The sequence below is a fragment of the Dermatophagoides pteronyssinus genome, unplaced genomic scaffold (assembly GCF_027571235.1).
Source record: "Dermatophagoides pteronyssinus isolate colony J.1.1.1.1 unplaced genomic scaffold, Derpt_VIB-CSIC_2022.12 sq0080, whole genome shotgun sequence".
In the NCBI taxonomy this organism is placed as follows: Eukaryota; Metazoa; Arthropoda; class Arachnida; order Sarcoptiformes; family Pyroglyphidae; genus Dermatophagoides; species Dermatophagoides pteronyssinus.
In genome coordinates this window covers 22,687-44,700 of record NW_027461592.1, presented here as the reverse complement: position 1 = coordinate 44,700, position 22,014 = coordinate 22,687, and the positions used below count along the sequence as shown (strand labels likewise).

The following is a 22,014-nucleotide window of genomic DNA, read 5'->3' as shown; positions in this document are numbered from 1 at the left end:
TGATAACGGTGTTCGATGAGTCGATCGATGCGACCTCTTTTGTAATTTTAGATAATTTTTTTTTGTAATATTTTTACAAATTGATTTGGATTTTGTAATTTATTCAATTCGGTTATAATAATAATTTTAAAACAATTTATCAAATAGATTGCTAAATATAGAGAAAAAAAATAATGATTCTACAATTTTATTGATTGAATCCATCAAGTGGTATTTAAGCAGAATACTTTTCCGAAGTTTGTGGTTGTTGTTGTTGTTCGCTTTCATTGATAAATGCTTCATCAATTTCTTCGATATTATCATCATCATCAAATTCCTGTTGTTGTTGTTGTCGACTGGTACCCGAAATGAATAATATTTTTTCAGCAACTATGTTGGAAAAAAATTGATTTTCATATTTTCGATAATTTAGCTTTCCTTCCAAATAGATTCGAGTTCTGAAAACAAAACCAAAAAAGAAAGAAAGATTTTATTGATTTTGTAAATTGTTTGACTATAAGTTACCCTTTTGTAATTAAATCATTAGCTTTTTGTGCCAAAAATGGTTGATAAACAAAAACCTTATGAAAATCAGAACGTTTAACAATTTCATTACTTTTCGTTCGACGTAAATCATTTGTAACCATAATAAATGTTGCAAAATTTGTATTGTTTAATGGTTTTAGATTTGCTTCGGCAACACAACGACCAAGCAGAATAACTTTATTGATACATTTTGAATTGTCCGGTATTTTCGCTTCTAAAATAATAATAATTTTTTTAAATACAAAACTTTGAATACAAATAAAACTAACCGCTTGAAACTTTTGTGCTTGAAAATCTTATCGAATCACAAAATTTCGAACGCTAAAACGACAACAAAAGTTTTAATTTTTTTTAATGTTAAAAACAAAGAATCATCATACCAAAAGATAACGAAAATTTGTAATATTTTGGTGAGCCATTTTTATTTAATTCAAGAAAAACTTTTTGTTGAATTTAACCGAAATGAATTTAAGCATGTTTTTTGCACAGAGCACGAATTATATGAATTTTCATCATGTCATCAATGGACGGTTCATTTTTTTCACATGCATATGCAACAGCCTCAACATTGAATTCTTTCATTCATTGTTTTATTCGCAATTTGAGTTTTGGATCAAATTTTGGATTTTGGATTTTTTTTTGTTGTTTCAAATAGTTCCATGATATGATTATCTTATGAAGATTTTTCAAAATTAAAAAACAAGGTAAAAATGTCATCATCAACAACAACACCATCAACCGAAATAGTTACACATCAAACAATGAAAGTAAATCAAATACGTCGTCGTAAAAAAGTATTATTATCAATGTTACGGCAAAATTCCGGCCTATTATATTCATCACGTAGATTTGGTATATCACCAAAATTTAAACTTCGTGATCAGGAAGGTGAATTTGCCAAATTATTTCCACAATTAAAAGCAAATCCTGATGCATTTTATGATTATCTGGGTATGTCGGAAAAAACATTTATGTTAATATTGAATGGTATTCAGGATAAAATTACTCGTCATTCGATTCGAAAACCGATTAGCCCGGAAGAACAATTATTTGCTTGTATAAGATATTTAGTACAAGGTGTATCACATCGTGTTAGTGAACAACAACTTCGTATTGCTCATCAAACAATTTCCGGAATTGTTGCTAGAGTTTGTCAAGCAATTTGCGATACATTTATGGAAAAATATCTATCATTTCCAACGGTTGAAGAATTTAAACAAATTGCCAATCGTTTTTGGACAACATGGAATATACCAAATTGTTTAGGCGCTATTGATGGTAAACATATTCGAATTAAAAATTCTGATAATAAACATGGTATTTATATGCAAGCTGTTACCGATGCTGATTATCGTTTTATTTGTTGTGATGTTGGTGTTTATAATGGCCAAAGTGATAAAGAATTTTTTTCCAATTCAATATTTGGTCAATCGGTTATTAATCAAACAATTCAAGTACCAACCGAATCAATGTTACCGATTATTGAACCACAAATTGATTTACCATATTTTTTTATTGGTGATGATACTTATCCACTTCGTACAAATTTACTTCGACCATATCCCGAACGATATATAAATGAATCACAAAAAATTTTCAATTATCGTATTAATCAAGCAAAAAGAGTTGCTGAATATTCATTTGGTGTTCTGATTGATAAATTTAAATGTTTAAATTCAACAAAATTTATGCCAGATAATTCAGATTTTATTGTACTTACTTGTGTACTTTTGTACAATATGATTCTTACCGAAGAAGGTTTTAATTATAATCAAGAAACATTCGATTCATTACGTACAACACATATTGATAGTTCACAAAAACCTAAAACCAAAATTAATAATCCAACATTTGATGCTAAACGTATACGTGATATTTATGCGGAATATTTTTTCAATGCTACCGGATCGGCTGTACAATCAAATTCGATTGTTGTTATTCAACAACCATCATATACAACAACAACAACAACAATTATTTAAAAATTGAAAATAGGCTTAAAAAAATATTTTTATTTTGTACATAATAATTTTGCCATTATTAAATTTTTCTTACAAAAAATAAAATTAAAATTAAAATTCATTATTTTGGATGTTCACGTGCATAACGATCAATAACACCATCCAATTCAAATTTAAGATCATCAATTTTATTCGGGTTAATTTTCTTTAAAACATGATCTTTACCAAGTATATAATTAAATAATGGATTCATTGATAATTTTTCACGTTCATTTTTTAACATTTGTTCACGTTTCAATAAACTTTCCTCCTGTTTTTCCATTGTTTTGACTAATGAATCAACATCCATATAACAATCAGCCATTTCTTTTTGTCGTTGCATTAATCTTGATCTTTGATTTTTTATTGGGCTTTGATTTTTTTGTTGTCTCATTTTTTCGGTTGGTTGAAATTTAATAAATGGTATATCTTCAGCACCTTGCCATCTTTCCGGATAGGTCATCGATGATGTAAACCAACTGACCATATTTGTTGAACCAGATGATGGTTGTAAATGTTCTTGTAAATTATTAATATTATTATTAATATGTTGTTGTTCATTATTTCCATCTTTTGATGTTCGATTACGATGTTTAATATGTTCGGCTAAAAATTCACAACGTTCATAATGATGCCATTTTGTTTTCAATGCTTTGATTTTATTTTCAACCACTGTTTGATCTTCATTTGAATTTTCCAATGATACTATTTGTTTATGAACTCGAGTAAAATTATCTTTTAATAATTTTATTTTCGATACTATGTTTGATTCTGTTCAAAATACAATTACGAAAGAATGAGCAAAATTAAGATGAATTTCAAAAAAACCGGAACCAAACCTGATAGACCAGAAAATTCAAGTCCCAATCTTTCCAATTGTGATGTTTTGAGTAATGGATTTTTAAATGATTCGGATTGTTTTGCCCAAAGAGCTGGACATTTTTTCAGTGCTTCAATAAATTCTACTTCCAATTCGAGTGGCCATTTTCCTGTTTTTGAATCAAAAAGATTAAACAGTGTGTTTTTTAACGAAAATTTTTTTAAAACTAAAATTACCTGAATCTAAAAATTTTTCAATTAATCTTTGACGTTTAGCATCGACTACAATCGGATGAATTGTAGTTTCTTCTTCATTCATTTCAAAAATTTGTTTTTTTGGCGAAAAAATTAAAAATTGAATTTTCGTTTTTGGACGTAAAATTAGGGTATAGTCTCGTTGAAACTTAACAACAAAACATAATGTTAACGTATACGCTCACAGCACATTAGCTCACCGTTGTGAGGAGCTGAATTTTGGAAATCCGTTGTCCAAATCGAATGTGTTTGTGCGTGTGTGTGTGTGTCTTGCCAAAATGTATGCATAACGTTACGGACGTGGCTATAGCCAAACCTTAACATAATGCGCATACTCTTTTCGAATTGAAAAGTGTTAAGAATTTATATTGATCATCATTCGAATTTTGTTTTGATGAAAACTTTTGGACTTTGAATTTATTATCATCATCATCATTTTTATCCAAAAGTATGGCTCGTTTGACATTGGGTATGCAATGTTTTTGGGGTGCCGAAGCAATTTTCGGTTCAAAATCGGGTATAATTCGTACCAAAGTTGGTTATTCAGGTGGTTCAACAAAAAATCCAAATTATCGTAATATTGGTGATCATATCGAATCGGTGGATTTGGAATTCGATCCGAACATTGTAAAGTTTGAGGTATTTTATCAATGATGATTTCACCACAAATGATTGATTAAAAATATTGATATAGGAAATTCTTGAATTGTTTATAAAATCACATGATCCAACTCTTAAACATAAACGCCAATACATTTCAGCAATATTCTATCGAAATGCAGATGAAAAAAATTTGATCGAAAAATTTTTGGAATCGAAAAAACCTAGCTATTCTTCACCGATTGTGACCGAATTGGTTCCATTCGATGAATTTACAAATGCAGAAAATTATCATCAAAAATATTTTCTTCGTAAATATCCATCAATTATGAAAGAAACTGGTTTACAAATCGATTCCGATTTGATTACATCACCATTAGCAGCAAAATTGAATGGAATTTGTGCTGGTTTTGGTTCAATCAATAATATCAATGAACAAGATCGAATGAAATTATCATCAACGACAATCAATTTATTGGAAACAATGATCAAAAATGGTCCAAACATTGCCGAATGTGGAATCTAAAGTGTTTTTTTAATAATTATTTCGTTGCAATAGATTAAAATTTCAAAAAATATTTTTCTTTATAATATTTAAGTTCTTCGATACTTTTATTAATATCACCAAGTGCACGATGTGGTGTGCTTACATTCCAAAATTGACGATCTTTATACCACATATCAACCAGAACTTTTATCGATGAAACATCAACCATTCGATAATGTAGATATGAAACAAATTTTGGACAATATTTATTAAGAAATTGTCGATCACCAGCTGTCAATGATTTAAAGATTAATGATCAAAAATATCTTTAAAATGATTCAATAACCTTACCTATTGAATTACCAGCTAAAATTCCTTGTTTTATTTTATTTTTATTCATAAATTCATCCAACATCGAATCAGCATCTTCGATACGAATATTTGATCGTAAACATTCTTCATAAAGACCATTATTACGAAATTGTTTTTGACACCAATCATTCATTGATTCTAGTGTCTGTTTGGAAGCATTAATATGAATAGGATCAAGTTGATCTAGCTGAAAAAAATAATGATAATCAAAATCGTTAGACAGGTAGTTTCTATGAGAGAATCAACAAGAGAATTATTACCTTATTAAAATTACCATCAGTAATTACTAAAGCTATTTCAAGCAATTGATCATGATCAACATTTAAACCGGTCATTTCACAATCAACCCAAATCAATTTTTCAGTCATATTTTTTTTAGCAAATTTTCTTATCTGATAATGGCTAACCGAAAGCCAATTTGTTAATTTAAACAATGAATTCATTCAAAAACTTTCATCGAAGATGAAATTCGAGATGAAATTTTTTTTTCGAACAAAACTGAAAGCATGTGCAAAATTCAACAACATCAAGTAACAACATTTACGAATGAACGTTATTTGAAATTTTTATTTAGAAAAAAAAATTGAACTTTATTTGGCAAAGGACGACGACAAAATGGAAAAAATGTGGAAGGATAAAAATTTTCCAATTATAAATTAACATCAGATAAAACAATGGATTAATGATTTTTACAAAAAAAAAAATTATCGGAAAACGATTATTTATAAATATTTTTTTTTTTTATAAAAAAAAGTATTATGAAATTATTATCCAAAAAATGAAAATATTTTATAAATACAAAATGTGTGTGTATGTTTGTTTGAAATGAAATGAAAGAAATTATGACAGATGACGGGTGATGATGATTAACAATTATTTAACAATTCACAAATATCATGTATCAATGTCATCAGTTTATTTATAAAGTTTTTTTGGGTCATCGAATCGGTCATTGTCATATTTTCGATAAAATATGACGATGAAGATGATGATTGACGGTTACTATCACAAATCAATTTTGATGTTGATGATTCATCAATTTTAACATTTGACATTAGTTTAGGTTTTTTACTTTCTTGGCTGTTGTTTTCTTCATGATCGGTTTTTTCCGATTCACAATGTTCTGCATAGGAAAAAAAATTCATTTTTTTTAATTTTTGAAAAATTTTTTTTCAGAAAACCTACCATTAGTCTCAAGTGGAGAGTATAATTTTTTCAAATTATTCAAAATTGTTGAAAAATTTTCCGGTAAATCTTGATTAATAATTGAATTTGATTCGATAAAAACTTTGATTGTCAATAAATTCTTTAGAAATAATGTGCGAAAAAAATGAAATTTTAAAAAAATCAAAAATCAAGCAAAACATACCCATATTAATTGTTGAACAATTTCTAAATTTTTCAGATTAGGATTTCTTGATAAATTTTCAATCGATGGCAGTATATTTTGCTTGATAACATTGGCAGTGTACGATAATGATGTCTGTGTGTGAATGGACAAGACAAGGTTAAAAAAAATGACAATAAAAGAAAAAAAAGGGAGCTTACCTTTGGTAAAAATATTTTGAAAAAACGATAAACAACATCATCTTCCAACCAACTTTTTTCTTTCAATAAAATTATTTTCATATAATCAAAGAATGAATTATTTGTTGAAAGAAAATCCATTATGCTATGTGAATTATATCCACCATCTCCATCATCATCATTATTTTGATTTTGATTGTCACAAGAATCAAGCCATAATATTATAAAGCATTTATTACGAAAATATAAACTTTCCAATGCTAATTTAACAGTCAGATCGACAAGTTCTTCAAAAATTAAATCTTTTTTCATTGCAAAACGACAAACATCATCGATGAATGTATAATAAGGACGATAAAATTCAAAAACCATTCGGTCATAATCAAAATCACGATCAATATCATTATTATGATTATGATGATGATTATCAATATTGGTAATATTAAAACACATTTGAAATGTTGGACGTGCAGGTCGTAAACTGGATTTTGTTTGAAATGATTTTTGTCCACGTTTTGGAAAATATGGACCACAAATGAATGGAAAATTTTGTTCAACAAATATATTATGTTGAAATAATAAAAATTTTACAATACAAACCAAATAATCATATGGAAAAACTTTGATCAATTTAAACAATACTTCAAATAATGCTTGACGAAGATTTGATGGTGTATAAGTGTTCAGCAGGAATATAAATTTTTTGATATCTAAAAATGCTTTTAAATTTGTTTTATAATCTTGTAATGAATCAAATTCACGTTCAAATGTTGATAATAATGATGATATAATTTTTAATAAATCAATCAATTCAGCAGTAATATGGCAAGCAGTTGCCTGATGAAACATAACATGTAGTGATGAAAATGATTGAAATAAAGTACATAAACCATTGTTTCGTATGATAAACAATAAATCATCATTATTTTCGATTAGAATATTCAATACGGCTATTATTGTATTCCAATGTACATCTGGATCCAATGTATGTAGATAAAGTTTTAATGTCATTTGTTTAAAATTGATTGCTTCTTTTATTTCTTGTTCATTGGAATCCGAATAAACAGTTGTAAACAATCGTATTAATTTGAATAGTTCATTAATTGCTAATGAATAATGATTTGAATATGGTGTTATATTTTTGAATGCCCATTGAATATTTTGTTGTAATGCTAAATACCTAGTGAATGAACGTGAATATTCACAACAAACACGTAATAAACCATAATAATATGGTAACATATTTTTATTAAACATTACTACTTCTTGATCATCATGATCGGCCAATATATAATTAAGGGCAATTTTTTTATAAACATTTGCATTCTGTACAATCAATTTGATTGAATCTTTACATTCATTACATGAAACATAAAGAAACATTAAAAATGCTTGCTTATTCTGATGAATAGGTATTGCTGGTTCGGATAATTTTGTTTGAAATAATATCCAAAAATCATTAAAATATGTAATGAATAGACGTTTTTGTTTCGTATTGATCATCAAATATGTAAGAACATAGAAATAATTTGTTAATTTTTGCTGTTGATTTTGTTGTTGTTGTGTTTCGGTAAGTATTTTTATCTTCTTAATCAATCCAAGCAAATAGCTAAATAGTTGATCAATAATGGCCAAACTTTCTTTATTCAATAAAATTTCCTTATTGATTGTATAGGGAAATGAACGAAATGGACGATAATTTTGTCTAAATGAATCATCCATTGATGGTACTAATGATATTAATAATTGTGCTGTACTTGAACGAACTCTTTGTATTGAATTTTCAATCAAAAAATATAATACCCAATGATCCATTGTGTTGAGAACATGATCATGTAGAATTTTATTTCGTGGTACATGTTGAATTAACCATTCTAATGTTTGCAATGTTGTTGGTTCAGCTAGATCCCAAATCCTAGGCAGAATTAATTTGGAAAAATATGCCGATACCCAAGCAGATTCCGTAATAAATGATAATATCTTAAAAAACATTTGACTTGTTTCAGGAAATTGAATTATCGATGAAAATATCATATTGATTATTGGTGAAAATAAACTATCATCAATATTACATATTGAACAAATTAGATTGAATGTTTGCCGTAAGTTGATATTATCACGAATTTGTTGTTGTAAAAATTGAAATGTTTTCTCACTAATTAATGAATCAAAATCTTGTTTTGTTATGATAAAATGATGTGGTAGTGTTCGATTTTGTGCTTTTTCCACCAGATAAACAATCAATGAAAGCATTTTATCTAATGATGCTATCCGTGGGAATTTTTCATCCAATATCGGTCGAAATGTTTGTTGTGTTGATCTTTCATCAAAATCTTCATCTTCATTATCACTGTTATTGAATGATTCGGGAAAATCACCAACAATTTTCCCATGATTTAGATAAAAATTTATCAGCGTAGATATGGTTCCAATCGATAATAATAGTTGATATTCTTCATCACCTTGTTTAGCAAATTCCAATAGGAATGAAAAATATTCGGAAAGATATTTTATATTCGGCCGAGACATAATTAAATCCGAATTGATTAATGAAATTAAACGTTTAATAAAATTTATAACCGAATGATTAAGATGTAGATCAACCGACAACGAAGAAGAAGGACAAATAACAAGATCTTCATTTGATGATAATGCAACATTGGTGGCGGTGGTGGTGGTAGTTAGTGAATGCATATAAATCGATGAAGAGGATTTTAGCTTCTGTATAACATGTATACAAAGACGTACAAATATTTGCCGTACAGTTTGATTTGAACATTTAAACAAAATTTTCATTGACCACCAATCATTTTCAGCCAGATGATTCATAATCCATTCACATGCTTTTTTTGAATTATTAAATTGTTTAATTAATAATTCAATCCAATTTGGTATGGTTGGTTTTTCTTTTGAATGAATCAAAGTTTCCAAAACGAACAGTGTTGCTAAACGTATTGAAATTAATGTTGATTTATTCGACAAAGTGGTGGTGGTGGTGGTGGCAATAATACCGGTAGTAAATGTATATGGTGTTTGTGTTACTACTTTCCATATAAAATCAAAATAAGTATGTTCAAAAATCAGTTTATCCCGGACGAATGATAAATTATCACTCCAAATCCAATCGATTAATTCTTTGGATAAATTTTCAAATGTCATTATTGGCGATGTTGTTGTCGGTGATGCTATTGTTGTTGAAGTTGTTGTTGTCGGTGTTGAAATCATTGTTGTTGTTGAATTTCTATCATCACATTTTTCATAGAATAACATATAAGCAGAATTTGTTTTTTCAAAACTAAAATCTAAAAATTTATCATTAATTTTATCATATGTTTTACTTGTCATTTCACCACCAAAACATTCTGTAGCAATTTGTGATTTATCAAATAATTTCACTTCAGCATCATTGAATAGAAACCATTTATTTCTTGTAGGGCTTTGTGGATCACGATCCTGTATGAAACAATAATAATGACCACCTTCAGCCGTCCCAGTATGTACGGTTACACCAATTAAATCATATTTTGTACTATTATTTGATTCTTCTTCATCAGTCATCATTAGTATTTCGTCATCATCATTATCAAATTGTTTTTCATCCGGCAGGTTCAATAGATTTTTTTCCAAATAAGGTGACATATCCAATGTAAATGGAAATGAAAAATGTGTATTAACTTTTTCCTTAGTCATTGTAATCATATTGAATGTATAACGCATTGTATTAAAACAAAGAATTTTTGGTAATTTTTTTATACAGGCACGTTTTTCCGCACGAACTTTCCGGCCACAAACCGAACAATTATACATATTATCACCATCAAGTGTATCTTTAACTGTTAATTCATTCAATGATTCATATAGATCACGCATATCAGCAACTTGACAACGTAACGTATAAAATTCTTCCATTGTTTGACTTATATGTGGACAATCCAATGATACAACATTATTCGATTGTAAACCACTAAACAATTTTTTAACCATATCTTTAAGATCGGCAGTCATTTCTTCCAATTTAGTAATTAGATCGGTAAAAAATTCAGTCATATCTTTTTGTTCACAAATATTTAATGGTTGATGATCCATTGTATAAACTTTACAAAAATTTTTCGGATTATATGATTTTCGTTCAGATTCCTGTAGGAAAATGAACATTTTTTGTAATTCACGTAGAATGGATTCATGTTTAATTACAGTTGATAAATTACAAGTCAATATTGTATTACGTGCTTCAGGTAACATGAATAAATGTTGCATACACGATGCCATATAACATGTTGCACCAAGATTAGTTAGACCAACAAAATCTGAACGACTTTCATCCTGTGGCCAATATTCCCATGGATAAGGTGTTTGACGACCAATAATTTCATGACGATGTTGATCGATAAGCAAATTCGTTAGAATTACATAATTATCTTCATTACCTTTAATCAGTTCTAATAACAAATCAAATGCTGTTTTACGTGTATGAATATTTTTACATTTAGGTAATTGACGATGATTAAATGTTGGTAATGAAAAAAGACAATCAAAAATTTTCATTATAAATTCTTTCATTTCTTGACAACATTTTACTTGCGGGTTATTTTTCAATAAAACTGTTTGCAGTAAAAACAAACCTTTCAGGCCTTCATCTTCTGAATGATGATTTTTATTTGATTCAAAATTTTCACGATTTACAATAAGATTTGCAACCTGTTTCGAAAGATTTTCAGCATCCAAATCAGTATCTTTTGAATTAATATTGTTGGTGGATTTTTGTGAATATAAATGATCAATCAAACGACAAACCAATAGAAATAATCTTTATTCCCAGGATAATAATTTTCCTTATCATCCAAAGTAAATCTTGATGAAATTCTTTGTATATTAACCAATGATGCTTCTTCTAGAAAATTTAATAAAATTTTCAAAAATTTTGGCAAAAATTTTCGACATAATTCGGAATTTAAGCTCAAAAATACTCGAGAAAATGAATTATTTGTTTCTTTTCGTACCAAATGATCAACATCATCAATCAAAAGTTTTTTGATAATTTCTCGAACATTTTTTGATTCCAAAAACATTTCGAAAATATTTGGATCTGAATATAGCCACGATGTGAAAAATGTTAATGCAATGTAAACAACTTGTGAACGAGACCAAATTGATGTCTGATAAATTGGTTTGGAATTCATAAAAACATTATTCAAAATTATCATAAATGAATCTAATAATTTTTCTTCATCTTCAATAATGGTCAAAATTTCCTGACTAAATTTCATTAGTGAATTTTTTTCCAATGAATTTTTACGTAAACGTTTATTTTTCCTTGTTTCAATACTTGTTTGATCACCAGGTTTATCCAATTCGGATTTAAAAATTTGATCATTTGAATCCATTTTGGATGAAAATTTTGTAAATTGATAAAGAATTTGTATCAACGAAGTAAGACAATCTTGTTTCCATTCAGTCCAATCACGTTTCATTTTTAATGAACAAACAACATCGATAAATGTTCGATAAAAAAACCGTAGTCCACCGGTTTCCATGAATATTCGTGGCCAATCTTTATTAATTTTACGATAATTTTCAATCAATTGACATGAATATATTAATTTTTGATTTGAATTTGATGGAAATATTTCCTTATAAAAATCATTATAATCAATGATCGGACTGATTTCCTCATCAGTAATCGTTGGAAACTTTTCCTTATCATCACCAGCATAATATTTCGATTCCAATTGATGAAATTTCCGAACCATCTCGTACGGTGTCGGCAACATTTGTACAATTTCCCAAATATTTCTCGACAATATTCTTGCTTTCAGATTATTTACATTAATCATATCCAATTGTTGCATCAATATGAATAATAGTTCGAAATTATTCGGTTCAATCAAAAGATTTTTTGGATTTTTTTGTTTAAATTCTTCAAAAAATTCCGATGATAATGATAATGTAACAATATTTGATGATTTCACCAACGTATGTTTACAAATATGAAATGAAATTTGATTAATTTGATTATCTTTAAAATTCAATTCCAGTAGTCGTTTTTCATCACAATCAAATGAAATTTCATGATCGTTCAGTACAAGACATATCAGTTGATCATCCATAGCAACAGGTTCAATGGATTTTCGAAGCATACGCCACCAATGTTGAACTTCAGCACGTAAATCACCAATATAATCAAACAATGAAAATTCAAATGTATTACGGTCGTTGAATGGTGAACAGACCATTATATTAATCATTGATTCAGATTTATCCGGTATACGATGCATCGACAGATCAAACTTTGATGATAGCTTTAATGTACGAAAAAAATATGAATATCTTGCATAAAATATTTCCAAATATGTTTTCAACAATATTACTGCTCTTTCAATAATCAACAGGCTTCGTTGACAAGAAATTGGTAACAAAATGGATGCATCTTTTAAATAACCAATACAAGAACGAATAAATTCTTCTTCTTTATCAAAACGATTTGTACAGCTTAATAGATTTATATAATAATTATTCAGATGACGACTAGCATTCATTGAAACATTTTGATTTGGATTTTTGAATGCAATATCCCACAGAAGTTTCACTACAATACTAAATGTTTTAGGATTTTCACAATTTTTCGATAAAATAAAACCATGTAAATTTTGCAGTAAATCCAATGATATTAATGAAAATGATTCTGGTTTTAAAAATGGCATTTTTTCAAACAAAATATGTTTGATAATATCAATATTCAATCCATTATTCAATTTTACTTGATTCAATAGCCAATCAAAAAATTCATCAACAATTTCATTTGAATCACATTTTGTAAAAACATTCCATAGAATATTAACATGTTCTTGGGAAAAATTCAATATTTCATGTGAACCGGCATTGATGAAAATAAAACTAAGAAAATTCAATCGGATTTGTATCTCTTCTTTTGGTGTATAGAATTTTGATTTGAGCATTAGCCATTTTCGTTGAAATTGATCTTCATCATGTCCATCATTATCATTCGAATATTTATAATGATACATAAAAAGACTTAGATTATTGAAAAATAATTTCAACATATTTTTCTCCTTTTCACATGTGAGAATAATTTTTCTTATCAATTTTCCATCTTGATATTGATAAAATGATGAAAATAATTTCTGTAATAAACGTAATGATGTTATAACGGAATAATTTTTCGAAAGATTTTCCAAACAACCGGCAATAAATTTAAAACGTATTTCACGATCACTTGCACAACATAATAAATTCCAGAATATTTTTTCAACAGCATTTGCTAAATCTTCATTTAGTAAATTCAGTATATCATCCTGTAGTATATCATATAATAATGTATTTCCAGGTTTATGAACATCTGATATACGAAATTGAAAATCTTGTTGTTGTTGTTGTTGTTTATTTTTAACGGTGTCTTCATCCAATAAATCTAGATCAATTTCCATCATTTTACCATTGTCATTACCATTATCATCACAAGGATTCATCGTTGTTTTGCCGGCATTCCACTGGATTGCTGATGATGATGATGATAATGGTGGATCATCATCATTATATTCTTTTAGTTGAATTTGACAATCCAAATCATTCAATTTAAAATCATCATTATTATTTTTCTGTAAATCAATATGATTTTCTTGCGGTTGAATTTCCATATCAGATCCATCACTATTTGAAGATTGATTACTACCATCATCATCACCATCCTCATCGTCATCGACATCATCGTCATCATCAACATTGTCCAACGGAGAAATTGTTGTTGTTGTTTTATCCAATACCGTATGATGATGTTCAATCAATCTTGGACTATTTAGATTAACATCAAATTCATCTTCTTCATCTTCATCACTAACTTCGATTGAACTTGCCGATGAACTATTGTTGGTTCGTTCTATTGAAGGAAAGAAAAGTAGAAAAATCATTTTAAGTTAGGTAAATTCAAATCTTTAACCACCACCACCACTACTTTACCTTTAAACAATGAAGACATTAATGAATTTTTATTCAAAATATTTTCATCAAAACCAATCATTATTTTATCATTTGATAAATATGAACAATTTGTCAACATATCAGGTTGAATACCATTAAATAACCAAATATATTTTATAACATGTGATGCTAGATTCAATGTATGTTCGGAATGATCTTTTGGTTTAATTTTCCATAAATGATTATAAAGATGATAAACAATTTGGATTTTAAGATTTTTTATCAATTGACAAAGTAAATCAATAACATAACGTTCATAATGTTTTAGTTGTGCAGCACACCAAATAAGATCTAAATGTTCAGTAGTAAGTCTGTTGGCCAGAAAATTCAAAATAAAATGACTTTGTTTAATCACTTCTACATGTGAATTTGGCCCATAAATATTTTCCAAAATTTTATTATCAATTAACCATTGGCTAAGACCATTACGAATATTTTCTAGATTTGTATCTAATCGGACGAATCAAGGAAAAATAAAATTAGATATCGATATAATCGATTATCAATCCAAAAACTTACTCATTGCCGGATGTGTAAGATCATTATAAATTGCAATACAATTATTAATTTGAGCCAAACCTGACAAACGCATTGTTAATGTTGATGATAGAAAATATTTATGTGCAATTTTCAAACCATCATAATCAAGACCAAAATTATTATTAAAATTATATTCCTTAATCACTGACCAAATAAATTCAAACATTCCACGATTATTTAAATTTCTTAAATCATTATCGCCAATTTTACATAAATAATTTATCACTTCAATACGTAATGTGACTAGTTCATTATTGATAGAAGGTAATGTAAAATAATACTTAAGGCTTTGTATGGTTGATATTAATGAATTGGCCAATGAAATTGTTAAATAATTTGGATCAGATTTAGAAAAACAATCGATAAATAATTTAAATCCCGAATGTTCAATAAAGAAGATAATTTTTCTCATTAAATATATTGGCATCTCATAATCACTAAGATCACAATAATTTGCTAGGATTTTCAATTCTTTTGGTGATAATTCATCATTTTTTGTATAATTTGAATGTTTATATGTAACATATAGTGGAAATGAAAGTTGAAATACCTGTAAACAATGAGAGAATTGAAAAACTTTTTCAACAACAACAAAAATAAAAAGAAACAGATATATTACCTTTGACAATAATAACAATAATCTTTCTTTATCTTCATCATTCCAATCATCAAAAAATGATTGAATGTTTTCGTTTTCGGATGATTTATTGTTGTCGATAATGATGACAGTGTTTAAAAATTCAAATGATTCGATAATTATCGATTGCACAAGATTATCAAAACGTTGAAAATTTTTCTGATCTTTATAACAACATGCACAATGTCTATTTGTTGAGGGAAACAAAATTACAATTAATAAAAAAAACTTTTTAAAAAATTACTTACTTGGTTGACCAATTATTCATATAATTTATCAATAAATTTAAAGCATCTCTATCCAGAAAATTATTCGAATCCAATGATTCGAATGTTTGAAAATTATCATCATCATCATCATCTACAGAAATTTTACAAAATGAAAAAAAAACATTTTAAAAAATTATAAAATTTCCTAAATGAAAAACTGAATTTACATTTTGAAAGTAGAATAATCATTTCTTTACAATTATCACAAAAATTTTCGTGAATTGACATGATTGATAATGACATTGTTGTTGTTGAAGAAAAAAGAATCTTTAAAGATGAATTTAAACCAAAGAATCACAAGTAATCACAACAATTTGTTTGTTTTTCGGTTTTGAACACACAAACTTTTCAAAAATTACATCACATTTATTTTCCGATTTTTTACTCGGAAGATGATGTTCGATTTCAAAAAGAAAAAACGAAAAGAAATTATCATTCGATGGACATTGGTTCTTCAAAGAAATCTTCAACAATTGTTTTCTGGTCATTCGACACACACAAACAGATACCACTTATTTTAACAACATGGGTAAGTGGTTGATATCATCATCACATCACATCACCATAATCATCATCACTCTTATTTCTTCTTGTCTTGTTTTTTTTTCGTGATATAATTTCTCGGTAAATATATACCCCTAACAAAATATATCATGTGTATAGTGTAAATTTTCGAAAAACATTTTCATACTCTGCTGCATACACAAGAGAGTGAGGAGGACTGGCATTGTATGAAAACCTTTTTTTCAAAAACAAGCGCGCGATTAGTAATTTTTACCAAAAAGTTTTACAAAAATGAATTTTTAATTATAAAAAGAAAAAAAGTTTCGAAAAAAAATTCAAGTTCAGATAATCATCCACTAACAGAATCATCAGAAATTTGTGAAAGAAAACGTAATTTTTGTTGAAGTTCAGGTCGCAATTTATCGATTCTTTCATCAATATATTTTTGTAATAGATTTCCAGTAAATCGATCTGTGTTTAAAAGGTAAAAAAAGTAAAAAAAAATTAATTTTAAAAACTAAATGACATTCTAACAACATTACATACATTTAAAATGATAAAACAAATCACAAATAGTATCAATATGATAAAGATTCGAGCATTTTTTATCCACTGTATCCAACATTTGATATAATTCATGTGCGATAGCAATAATACATTTTGTACGTTCACTTTGTAAACGTTGTAGGAATGGTCCAACAAAATAACAAACCAATATCAGTTGTTCTTCAGTTTGTACAATAGGTTTGATTTTTTCTTTGATAAATTGTGGCATTAAACATAACTGGCCAAATGTTCCATGAAACCAATATGAATGTAATAAGGCAAGCGTATAGCACATATCATTTTCATAAAAATTTGAATGACTATTTTTAAAATCAAAAATATGAAAGAAATTTTTTCCTACAAATGTACGTGAATTTTTTAATAATTCAACAAAACGTTCTTTTAGTATTGATGAATAACTTTCCGGTAGGGCTGTAAATATCAAACCGATAGCATTGATCCATAATTCAATATCTTGACGGGAAATATTTTTATGACTATTCGTAACAACATTGATTAATTGATTTGAAATATCGGATGGTTTTCCGGGTAATGCCAATATTTCAACACAAGTTACATATAATGCATGTGATTGTATATTTGAAAATTCATTAAAACGATAATCAGTCATACTGAATGGACATTTACTTTGTGATGATAGTGTATCGACAAATCTTCCAACTAAAAATTTAAAATATTCTGAACCTGGGTAATATAATTAGGTTAGGTTAAGTTAACCATCATTTTAAAATTTAAATTCAGAAAAACTTACCTGGATTCCATTCTTCATCATTATTTTTTTGACAATAATTCATAAATGGTTCGGATATTGACCAATTTTTCGGACGAAAATCTTTAAATGCATTTATAATTGTAAACACTAGTTTCTTTTTTAATTTGGTTTTCTCTTTCAAATTTATCTCATAGTAATGAAGGGTATTATAAAGAAATGTTATTGGATAGCTATGAAATTTATACAAACATCCATATTCATTTAATAATGTATCGACAAAATTCGATACAAAATCATTTCCACATGATAACATTTCGATTAGACGATGTATAATAATGTCTAGAAAATGTAAAAAATTTTCAATCAAAATGAAGAAAAACAAAATTCAATGGGGTTACTAACCAAAAACTGGTAATATTCGTAAACAAATATTACTAAAAATTGGTGGTATATTCATAGCATTTCCCAGATTGTTAACATCTTGTAAATGATCAAAATAATATTTTTCCGGATATTTCTATAGAATTTTTTGAAAAGAGAAAAAAAAACAATTAATTTATACGAATTTAGAAAAAAAACAGGAAAAATGTGTTTGTTCGCTTAAAAATTCTTTCCCTTAAATTTGGCTTTGAAGCATAAGCATAAGTATGAATGCGCACAGCACACTCACCAGCAAGTCACATAATCATCAACCTAACCTCACTGAACTATGAATCACATAGTCACACATAGTCATCAACCTAACCTCACTCAACCATAAATCATAGGCAGTCATCAACCTAACCTCACTGAACTATAAGTCATAGTCATAGTCAATACTTCTTAGTCATTTTTTTAAAAAAATGAGCGCATGAGATTTAGAAAAACTGATGAATGAAAATCTTAGAAAAAATCTTGTCAAACAATATTGATTTTGAATTGATTTCTGAAAAAAAAGAAATTTGGAAACAAAAATAGTGTGTCTGTGATCACTCAACGTTAATCAAAAACAAAAACAAATTAACCAACCTTTAAAAAATTTTGCTGCATTTCATTCCAATTTTTTTGTTTCCAATGTTCGGGTGAGTTTTCCTTAACAAAATCATTAACACGATTTTTTACATCAGGATTTTTTACCGTTAATAATTGAATAATGAAAAAACAAACTTGTGCTTCATTTCCTTCAAAACTTCGTAATGCTAAACAAAGTAACAATTTATCCAATGTAACAACATGACATTTCCAAATAAGATCATTAACAGCTTCTTTTGATTTACTAACATGTGAACCACCGACTAAATTTGCAAATTCCAATACTAAAAAATCAGCAAATGTTCTCAAATGATTTGATAATGCTTTTACACCAATTTTATCTAAAATTTTATATGATACTTGTGGTATGTTTTCATTATCCAAAAGCATTTTATATAAAAGACAATAAATTAATGGTGGTGTTCCTTGCAATGTAAAATGTTTAATACGATCATTATCATTTGTTATAGATTTCCAACGACGATATTCTTCATCAACCGATGTTTTTAATTGTTGATGATTTGTTTCTTTTTTTATATTTGTTTGATAAAATTCACTAATAATTGGTGGAAAACATTGTAAAGTGAATGATGGCCATGTTAAATTATTATTAAGATTTTTGATTTCTTTAAGAATTTCTTTAACCCAATGTACATATTGTTCGCTTGATAGTGCTTCGGTTCCAGTTATATGTGTAGCACGTGCTAATGTATAAATGAAAATCTTATACAATTCTTCTGAATCTGATGGTAGAAATGTTTCATCAATAATTTTCGGTCGTACAGTACAAAATGCAATAAATTCAAAACAATTAAAACCATATAAAATTTTCAATGCAGTATTTTCCATAAATGAATATAACTGAATATGATTGATTTGCGATACGATTGATTTATTAAATAATTGTCGTAACAATTGCATTTGATTAGCTGAATTTATACGATGTAAACGATATGAATATATTTCCAATAAACTAAATAAATAATTCCAACTATGAATTTTCGAAATTTGTATTAAATGACTCCATGTTTTTGTTTCTTCATGTTGATCAATTTCACTGATCGATGTTAGCAGGCAATATGTTTCAATTAAATATGATGGAAATGTTGGCATTGTTTTAGCTTGCATAATACTAAACAAACGATTCATTATATATGATGTTAATTCTTTTCTAGTATGTATTGTTAATGAATCAAGCATTTCCATTAATATAAAATGATCATCATTTACCGACGATGTTGTTGTTGTTGTTGTTGTCGATGATGTTTGATTTATTTTGTTGTTGTTGTTGTTTCTTGATTCAATAATATTATCAACAAAATATCTATAAATTTTTGAATATAAATCTGGATTTGATGAATAAGAATTGCATAGAATAGCAATAGAATAATCTTTGGAAAGATTTGAATTTGTAGCGGCTGCCATACGTAAATAATTTATATGTAATTTAAGTGCAATAGGTATTCTTGGTTGTTGCGGTTGCGTTGGTTGTTGTTTTAAACTATCCAAACAATCATTTTTTGTTATCAATATAAACAATGATGATGCTGACATAATAAAAACACTATTACGTTTATGAAAATCCGGTAATGGTAATGGTTCTTTTTCCCAATAAAGTAAATCGAATAATTTTAAAAAATTTGTTAAAATAATAATGTTTTGTTCGTTCTGGTCATCTGTTGATGATGATTTTGTTCCAGAAATTATCTGTAATAATGTCCACATTAGGAATTCACGACATTTTATTAGATTTTGATTCGAAAATGATTTTCCATATTCATAAAGTCTATCCAAAAGACCGGCGATCAGCAATGGAAATGAAATATTTTGATATTGTGAAATGAAATATAGAGTTGTTGATGCAATATGATTCCAAAGCATACTGATTTGTACAACATCATTTTCCATTTGATTAAAATCAAATGATTCAAAACTACCGTTACTGTTGTTATCGAAAAATGTTTTATAATTACAACTTTTAACAACGGTACTGATGATCAATTCGATTAATAATTTTTCAATAATATTTATTGAACGTTGTTGATCTTTGATGATTAAATCTGTTTGATGTTTAGCCAACGATAGTATATGGGCAATAGTTTCACGTGAATTATTTTGTTCAATAATTTGCAATAGTAATTTGGTTTGTGGTTCATTCAATTCTTTATCATATGGTAGTAGGCCTTTTAATTTATATTTAGCTGTTTTTTCATCCAAATTCAGCGAATTTATCCAAAAACAATAACCAACTATAGGCATAATACGTGGCCGACCACTATGCGATACGATTTTAGCAATCGGACGAAAACTATCAACAAATACTGATATTAATTTGGAAAATGCCCAATGACCATTACCATTTTGTAAAACTGTATAGAATTTATTTTGAATTTCATCCAGTACCAAGTATGCTGGTAAAAGACTTGTATCACGATCCAAAATTAATGCAATTAAATTATGAAAAGCATGTACTTGACGATAAATTGATTTTGAACATTTTATCGGTATTAATGATATTTTCGAAAGTAAAATAGCCAAAATATCTCTTACTTCTTTATATTTAACCAAATGAATAATATGTTCAATAAAATTTAGACCATTTACCCAATAGATTTCATTATTTAATTCAAAATTTTCGGATAAAATATAACGACAAACAATCATTGGTTTAACCAGATCAGCATTGATAATACCATCCAAAAATTCAAACATTAAATCACTTTGTTTATGATCAATTGTACGACTTAAATTATCAATATAAAATTTTAGATTCAATTCCAAAAGATTCGGCTCGATAATAATATCTTTAAATATTGATATTAATTTTGATTGCATTATTTTTTTTGTTGTTAAATCATTTTGTGGTGATGTTTTTGTAAAACCAGAAAAACATTCATCCAATGAATGATTATGTATGATTAAATTGATAAAATTTTCAATCGGTTTTTGATCAATGTTTGTTGTTGTTGTTGAATCCATTATGGCCAATGTATTATTCATGATTTATCAACAAAAAACCAACCTGAAATCCACGAAAAAAAAACTTTGAAAAACAAATTTTTTTGAAAAACAAATTTTCGAATCACTCAAATCCGGCTCAAACACACACAGAAGAATGTATCTCGATGTGAGCGGCATTGTTTCAACAGAGTATACAGCGCATGTCTGTTTCGAATGAAAAAAATGATAAAATT

The 22,014-nt window shown here is 27.5% G+C and overlaps 7 protein-coding genes across 7 annotated transcripts; 2 read left to right on the top strand and 5 right to left on the bottom strand.

The window, feature by feature from the left end:
* Positions 1 to 84: 84 nt before the first annotated feature.
* LOC113794226 (single-stranded DNA-binding protein, mitochondrial-like) lies at positions 85 to 1,044 on the bottom strand. The gene is made up of 4 exons (XM_027344329.2): positions 906 to 1,044; positions 795 to 846; positions 505 to 739; positions 85 to 437 (listed from the first exon to the last, which is right to left on the bottom strand). Exons 1-4 carry the CDS (start codon positions 942 to 944, stop codon positions 215 to 217), a joined length of 549 nt encoding a protein of 182 aa, XP_027200130.2. The 5' UTR covers positions 945 to 1,044; the 3' UTR covers positions 85 to 214.
* A 21-nt stretch (positions 1,045 to 1,065) lies between these two features.
* On the top strand, positions 1,066 to 2,617 carry LOC113794220 (uncharacterized). Its single transcript, XM_027344321.2, has one exon. It carries the CDS (start codon positions 1,236 to 1,238, stop codon positions 2,505 to 2,507), a length of 1,272 nt encoding a protein of 423 aa, XP_027200122.2. The 5' UTR covers positions 1,066 to 1,235; the 3' UTR covers positions 2,508 to 2,617.
* On the bottom strand, positions 2,518 to 3,864 carry LOC113794221 (uncharacterized). Its single transcript, XM_027344322.2, has 3 exons — positions 3,582 to 3,864; positions 3,365 to 3,514; positions 2,518 to 3,296 (listed from the first exon to the last, which is right to left on the bottom strand). Exons 1-3 carry the CDS (start codon positions 3,661 to 3,663, stop codon positions 2,608 to 2,610), a joined length of 921 nt encoding a protein of 306 aa, XP_027200123.2. The 5' UTR covers positions 3,664 to 3,864; the 3' UTR covers positions 2,518 to 2,607.
* Positions 3,865 to 3,932: 68 nt separating this feature from the next.
* MsrA (methionine sulfoxide reductase A) lies at positions 3,933 to 4,790 on the top strand. The gene is made up of 2 exons (XM_027344325.2): positions 3,933 to 4,238; positions 4,294 to 4,790. Exons 1-2 carry the CDS (start codon positions 4,050 to 4,052, stop codon positions 4,723 to 4,725), a joined length of 621 nt encoding a protein of 206 aa, XP_027200126.1. The 5' UTR covers positions 3,933 to 4,049; the 3' UTR covers positions 4,726 to 4,790.
* Positions 4,714 to 5,651, bottom strand: LOC113794224 (oligoribonuclease). The gene is made up of 3 exons (XM_027344326.2): positions 5,319 to 5,651; positions 5,038 to 5,245; positions 4,714 to 4,977 (listed from the first exon to the last, which is right to left on the bottom strand). The coding sequence occupies exons 1-3, from the start codon at positions 5,499 to 5,501 to the stop codon at positions 4,760 to 4,762; spliced, it is 609 nt and encodes a 202-aa protein (XP_027200127.1). The 5' UTR covers positions 5,502 to 5,651; the 3' UTR covers positions 4,714 to 4,759.
* Positions 5,634 to 16,639, bottom strand: puf (ubiquitinyl hydrolase 1 puf). The gene is given in 10 exon segments (XM_027344312.2): positions 5,634 to 6,181; positions 6,244 to 6,364; positions 6,428 to 6,541; positions 6,607 to 11,384; positions 11,387 to 14,479; positions 14,560 to 15,030; positions 15,100 to 15,670; positions 15,740 to 15,944; positions 16,006 to 16,117; positions 16,194 to 16,639. Coding segments are annotated over 10 exon segments (9,798 nt in total). The 5' UTR covers positions 16,270 to 16,639; the 3' UTR covers positions 5,634 to 5,924.
* A 234-nt stretch (positions 16,640 to 16,873) lies between these two features.
* MED23 (mediator complex subunit 23) lies at positions 16,874 to 21,930 on the bottom strand. The gene is made up of 5 exons (XM_027344314.2): positions 18,818 to 21,930; positions 18,212 to 18,326; positions 17,849 to 18,148; positions 17,077 to 17,781; positions 16,874 to 17,001 (listed from the first exon to the last, which is right to left on the bottom strand). Exons 1-5 carry the CDS (start codon positions 21,818 to 21,820, stop codon positions 16,880 to 16,882), a joined length of 4,245 nt encoding a protein of 1,414 aa, XP_027200115.2. The 5' UTR covers positions 21,821 to 21,930; the 3' UTR covers positions 16,874 to 16,879.
* Positions 21,931 to 22,014: the final 84 nt, after the last annotated feature.

What these genes read in the sequence shown, in the direction of transcription:
- MED23 (XM_027344314.2), bottom strand. Translation starts at nt 21,820, where the DNA reads ATGAATAATACATTGGCCATAATGGATTCAACAACAACAACAAACATT. An exon ending in TGCAGCAAAATTTTTTAAAG is followed by an intron (nt 18,327 to 18,817) that starts GTTGGTTAATTT and finishes AAAATTCTATAG; the next exon opens with AAATATCCGGAAAAATATTA. An exon ending in TTTGTTTTATCATTTTAAAT is followed by an intron (nt 17,002 to 17,076) that starts GTATGTAATGTT and finishes TTTTAAACACAG; the next exon opens with ATCGATTTACTGGAAATCTA.
- LOC113794220 (XM_027344321.2), top strand. Translation starts at nt 1,236, where the DNA reads ATGTCATCATCAACAACAACACCATCAACCGAAATAGTTACACATCAA.
- LOC113794226 (XM_027344329.2), bottom strand. Translation starts at nt 944, where the DNA reads ATGGCTCACCAAAATATTACAAATTTTCGTTATCTTTTG. An exon ending in AAGCACAAAAGTTTCAAGCG is followed by an intron (nt 740 to 794) that starts GTTAGTTTTATT and finishes TTATTATTTTAG; the next exon opens with AAGCGAAAATACCGGACAAT. An exon ending in AATGATTTAATTACAAAAGG is followed by an intron (nt 438 to 504) that starts GTAACTTATAGT and finishes TTTTGTTTTCAG; the next exon opens with AACTCGAATCTATTTGGAAG.
- LOC113794224 (XM_027344326.2), bottom strand. Translation starts at nt 5,501, where the DNA reads ATGAATTCATTGTTTAAATTAACAAATTGGCTTTCGGTTAGCCATTAT. An exon ending in CTGATGGTAATTTTAATAAG is followed by an intron (nt 5,246 to 5,318) that starts GTAATAATTCTC and finishes TATTTTTTTCAG; the next exon opens with CTAGATCAACTTGATCCTAT. An exon ending in TTTAGCTGGTAATTCAATAG is followed by an intron (nt 4,978 to 5,037) that starts GTAAGGTTATTG and finishes AATCATTGACAG; the next exon opens with CTGGTGATCGACAATTTCTT.
- MsrA (XM_027344325.2), top strand. Translation starts at nt 4,050, where the DNA reads ATGGCTCGTTTGACATTGGGTATGCAATGTTTTTGGGGTGCCGAAGCA. An exon ending in CGAACATTGTAAAGTTTGAG is followed by an intron (nt 4,239 to 4,293) that starts GTATTTTATCAA and finishes ATATTGATATAG; the next exon opens with GAAATTCTTGAATTGTTTAT.
- LOC113794221 (XM_027344322.2), bottom strand. Translation starts at nt 3,663, where the DNA reads ATGAATGAAGAAGAAACTACAATTCATCCGATTGTAGTCGATGCTAAA. An exon ending in TGAAAAATTTTTAGATTCAG is followed by an intron (nt 3,515 to 3,581) that starts GTAATTTTAGTT and finishes ATTCAAAAACAG; the next exon opens with GAAAATGGCCACTCGAATTG. An exon ending in TGAATTTTCTGGTCTATCAG is followed by an intron (nt 3,297 to 3,364) that starts GTTTGGTTCCGG and finishes TATTTTGAACAG; the next exon opens with AATCAAACATAGTATCGAAA.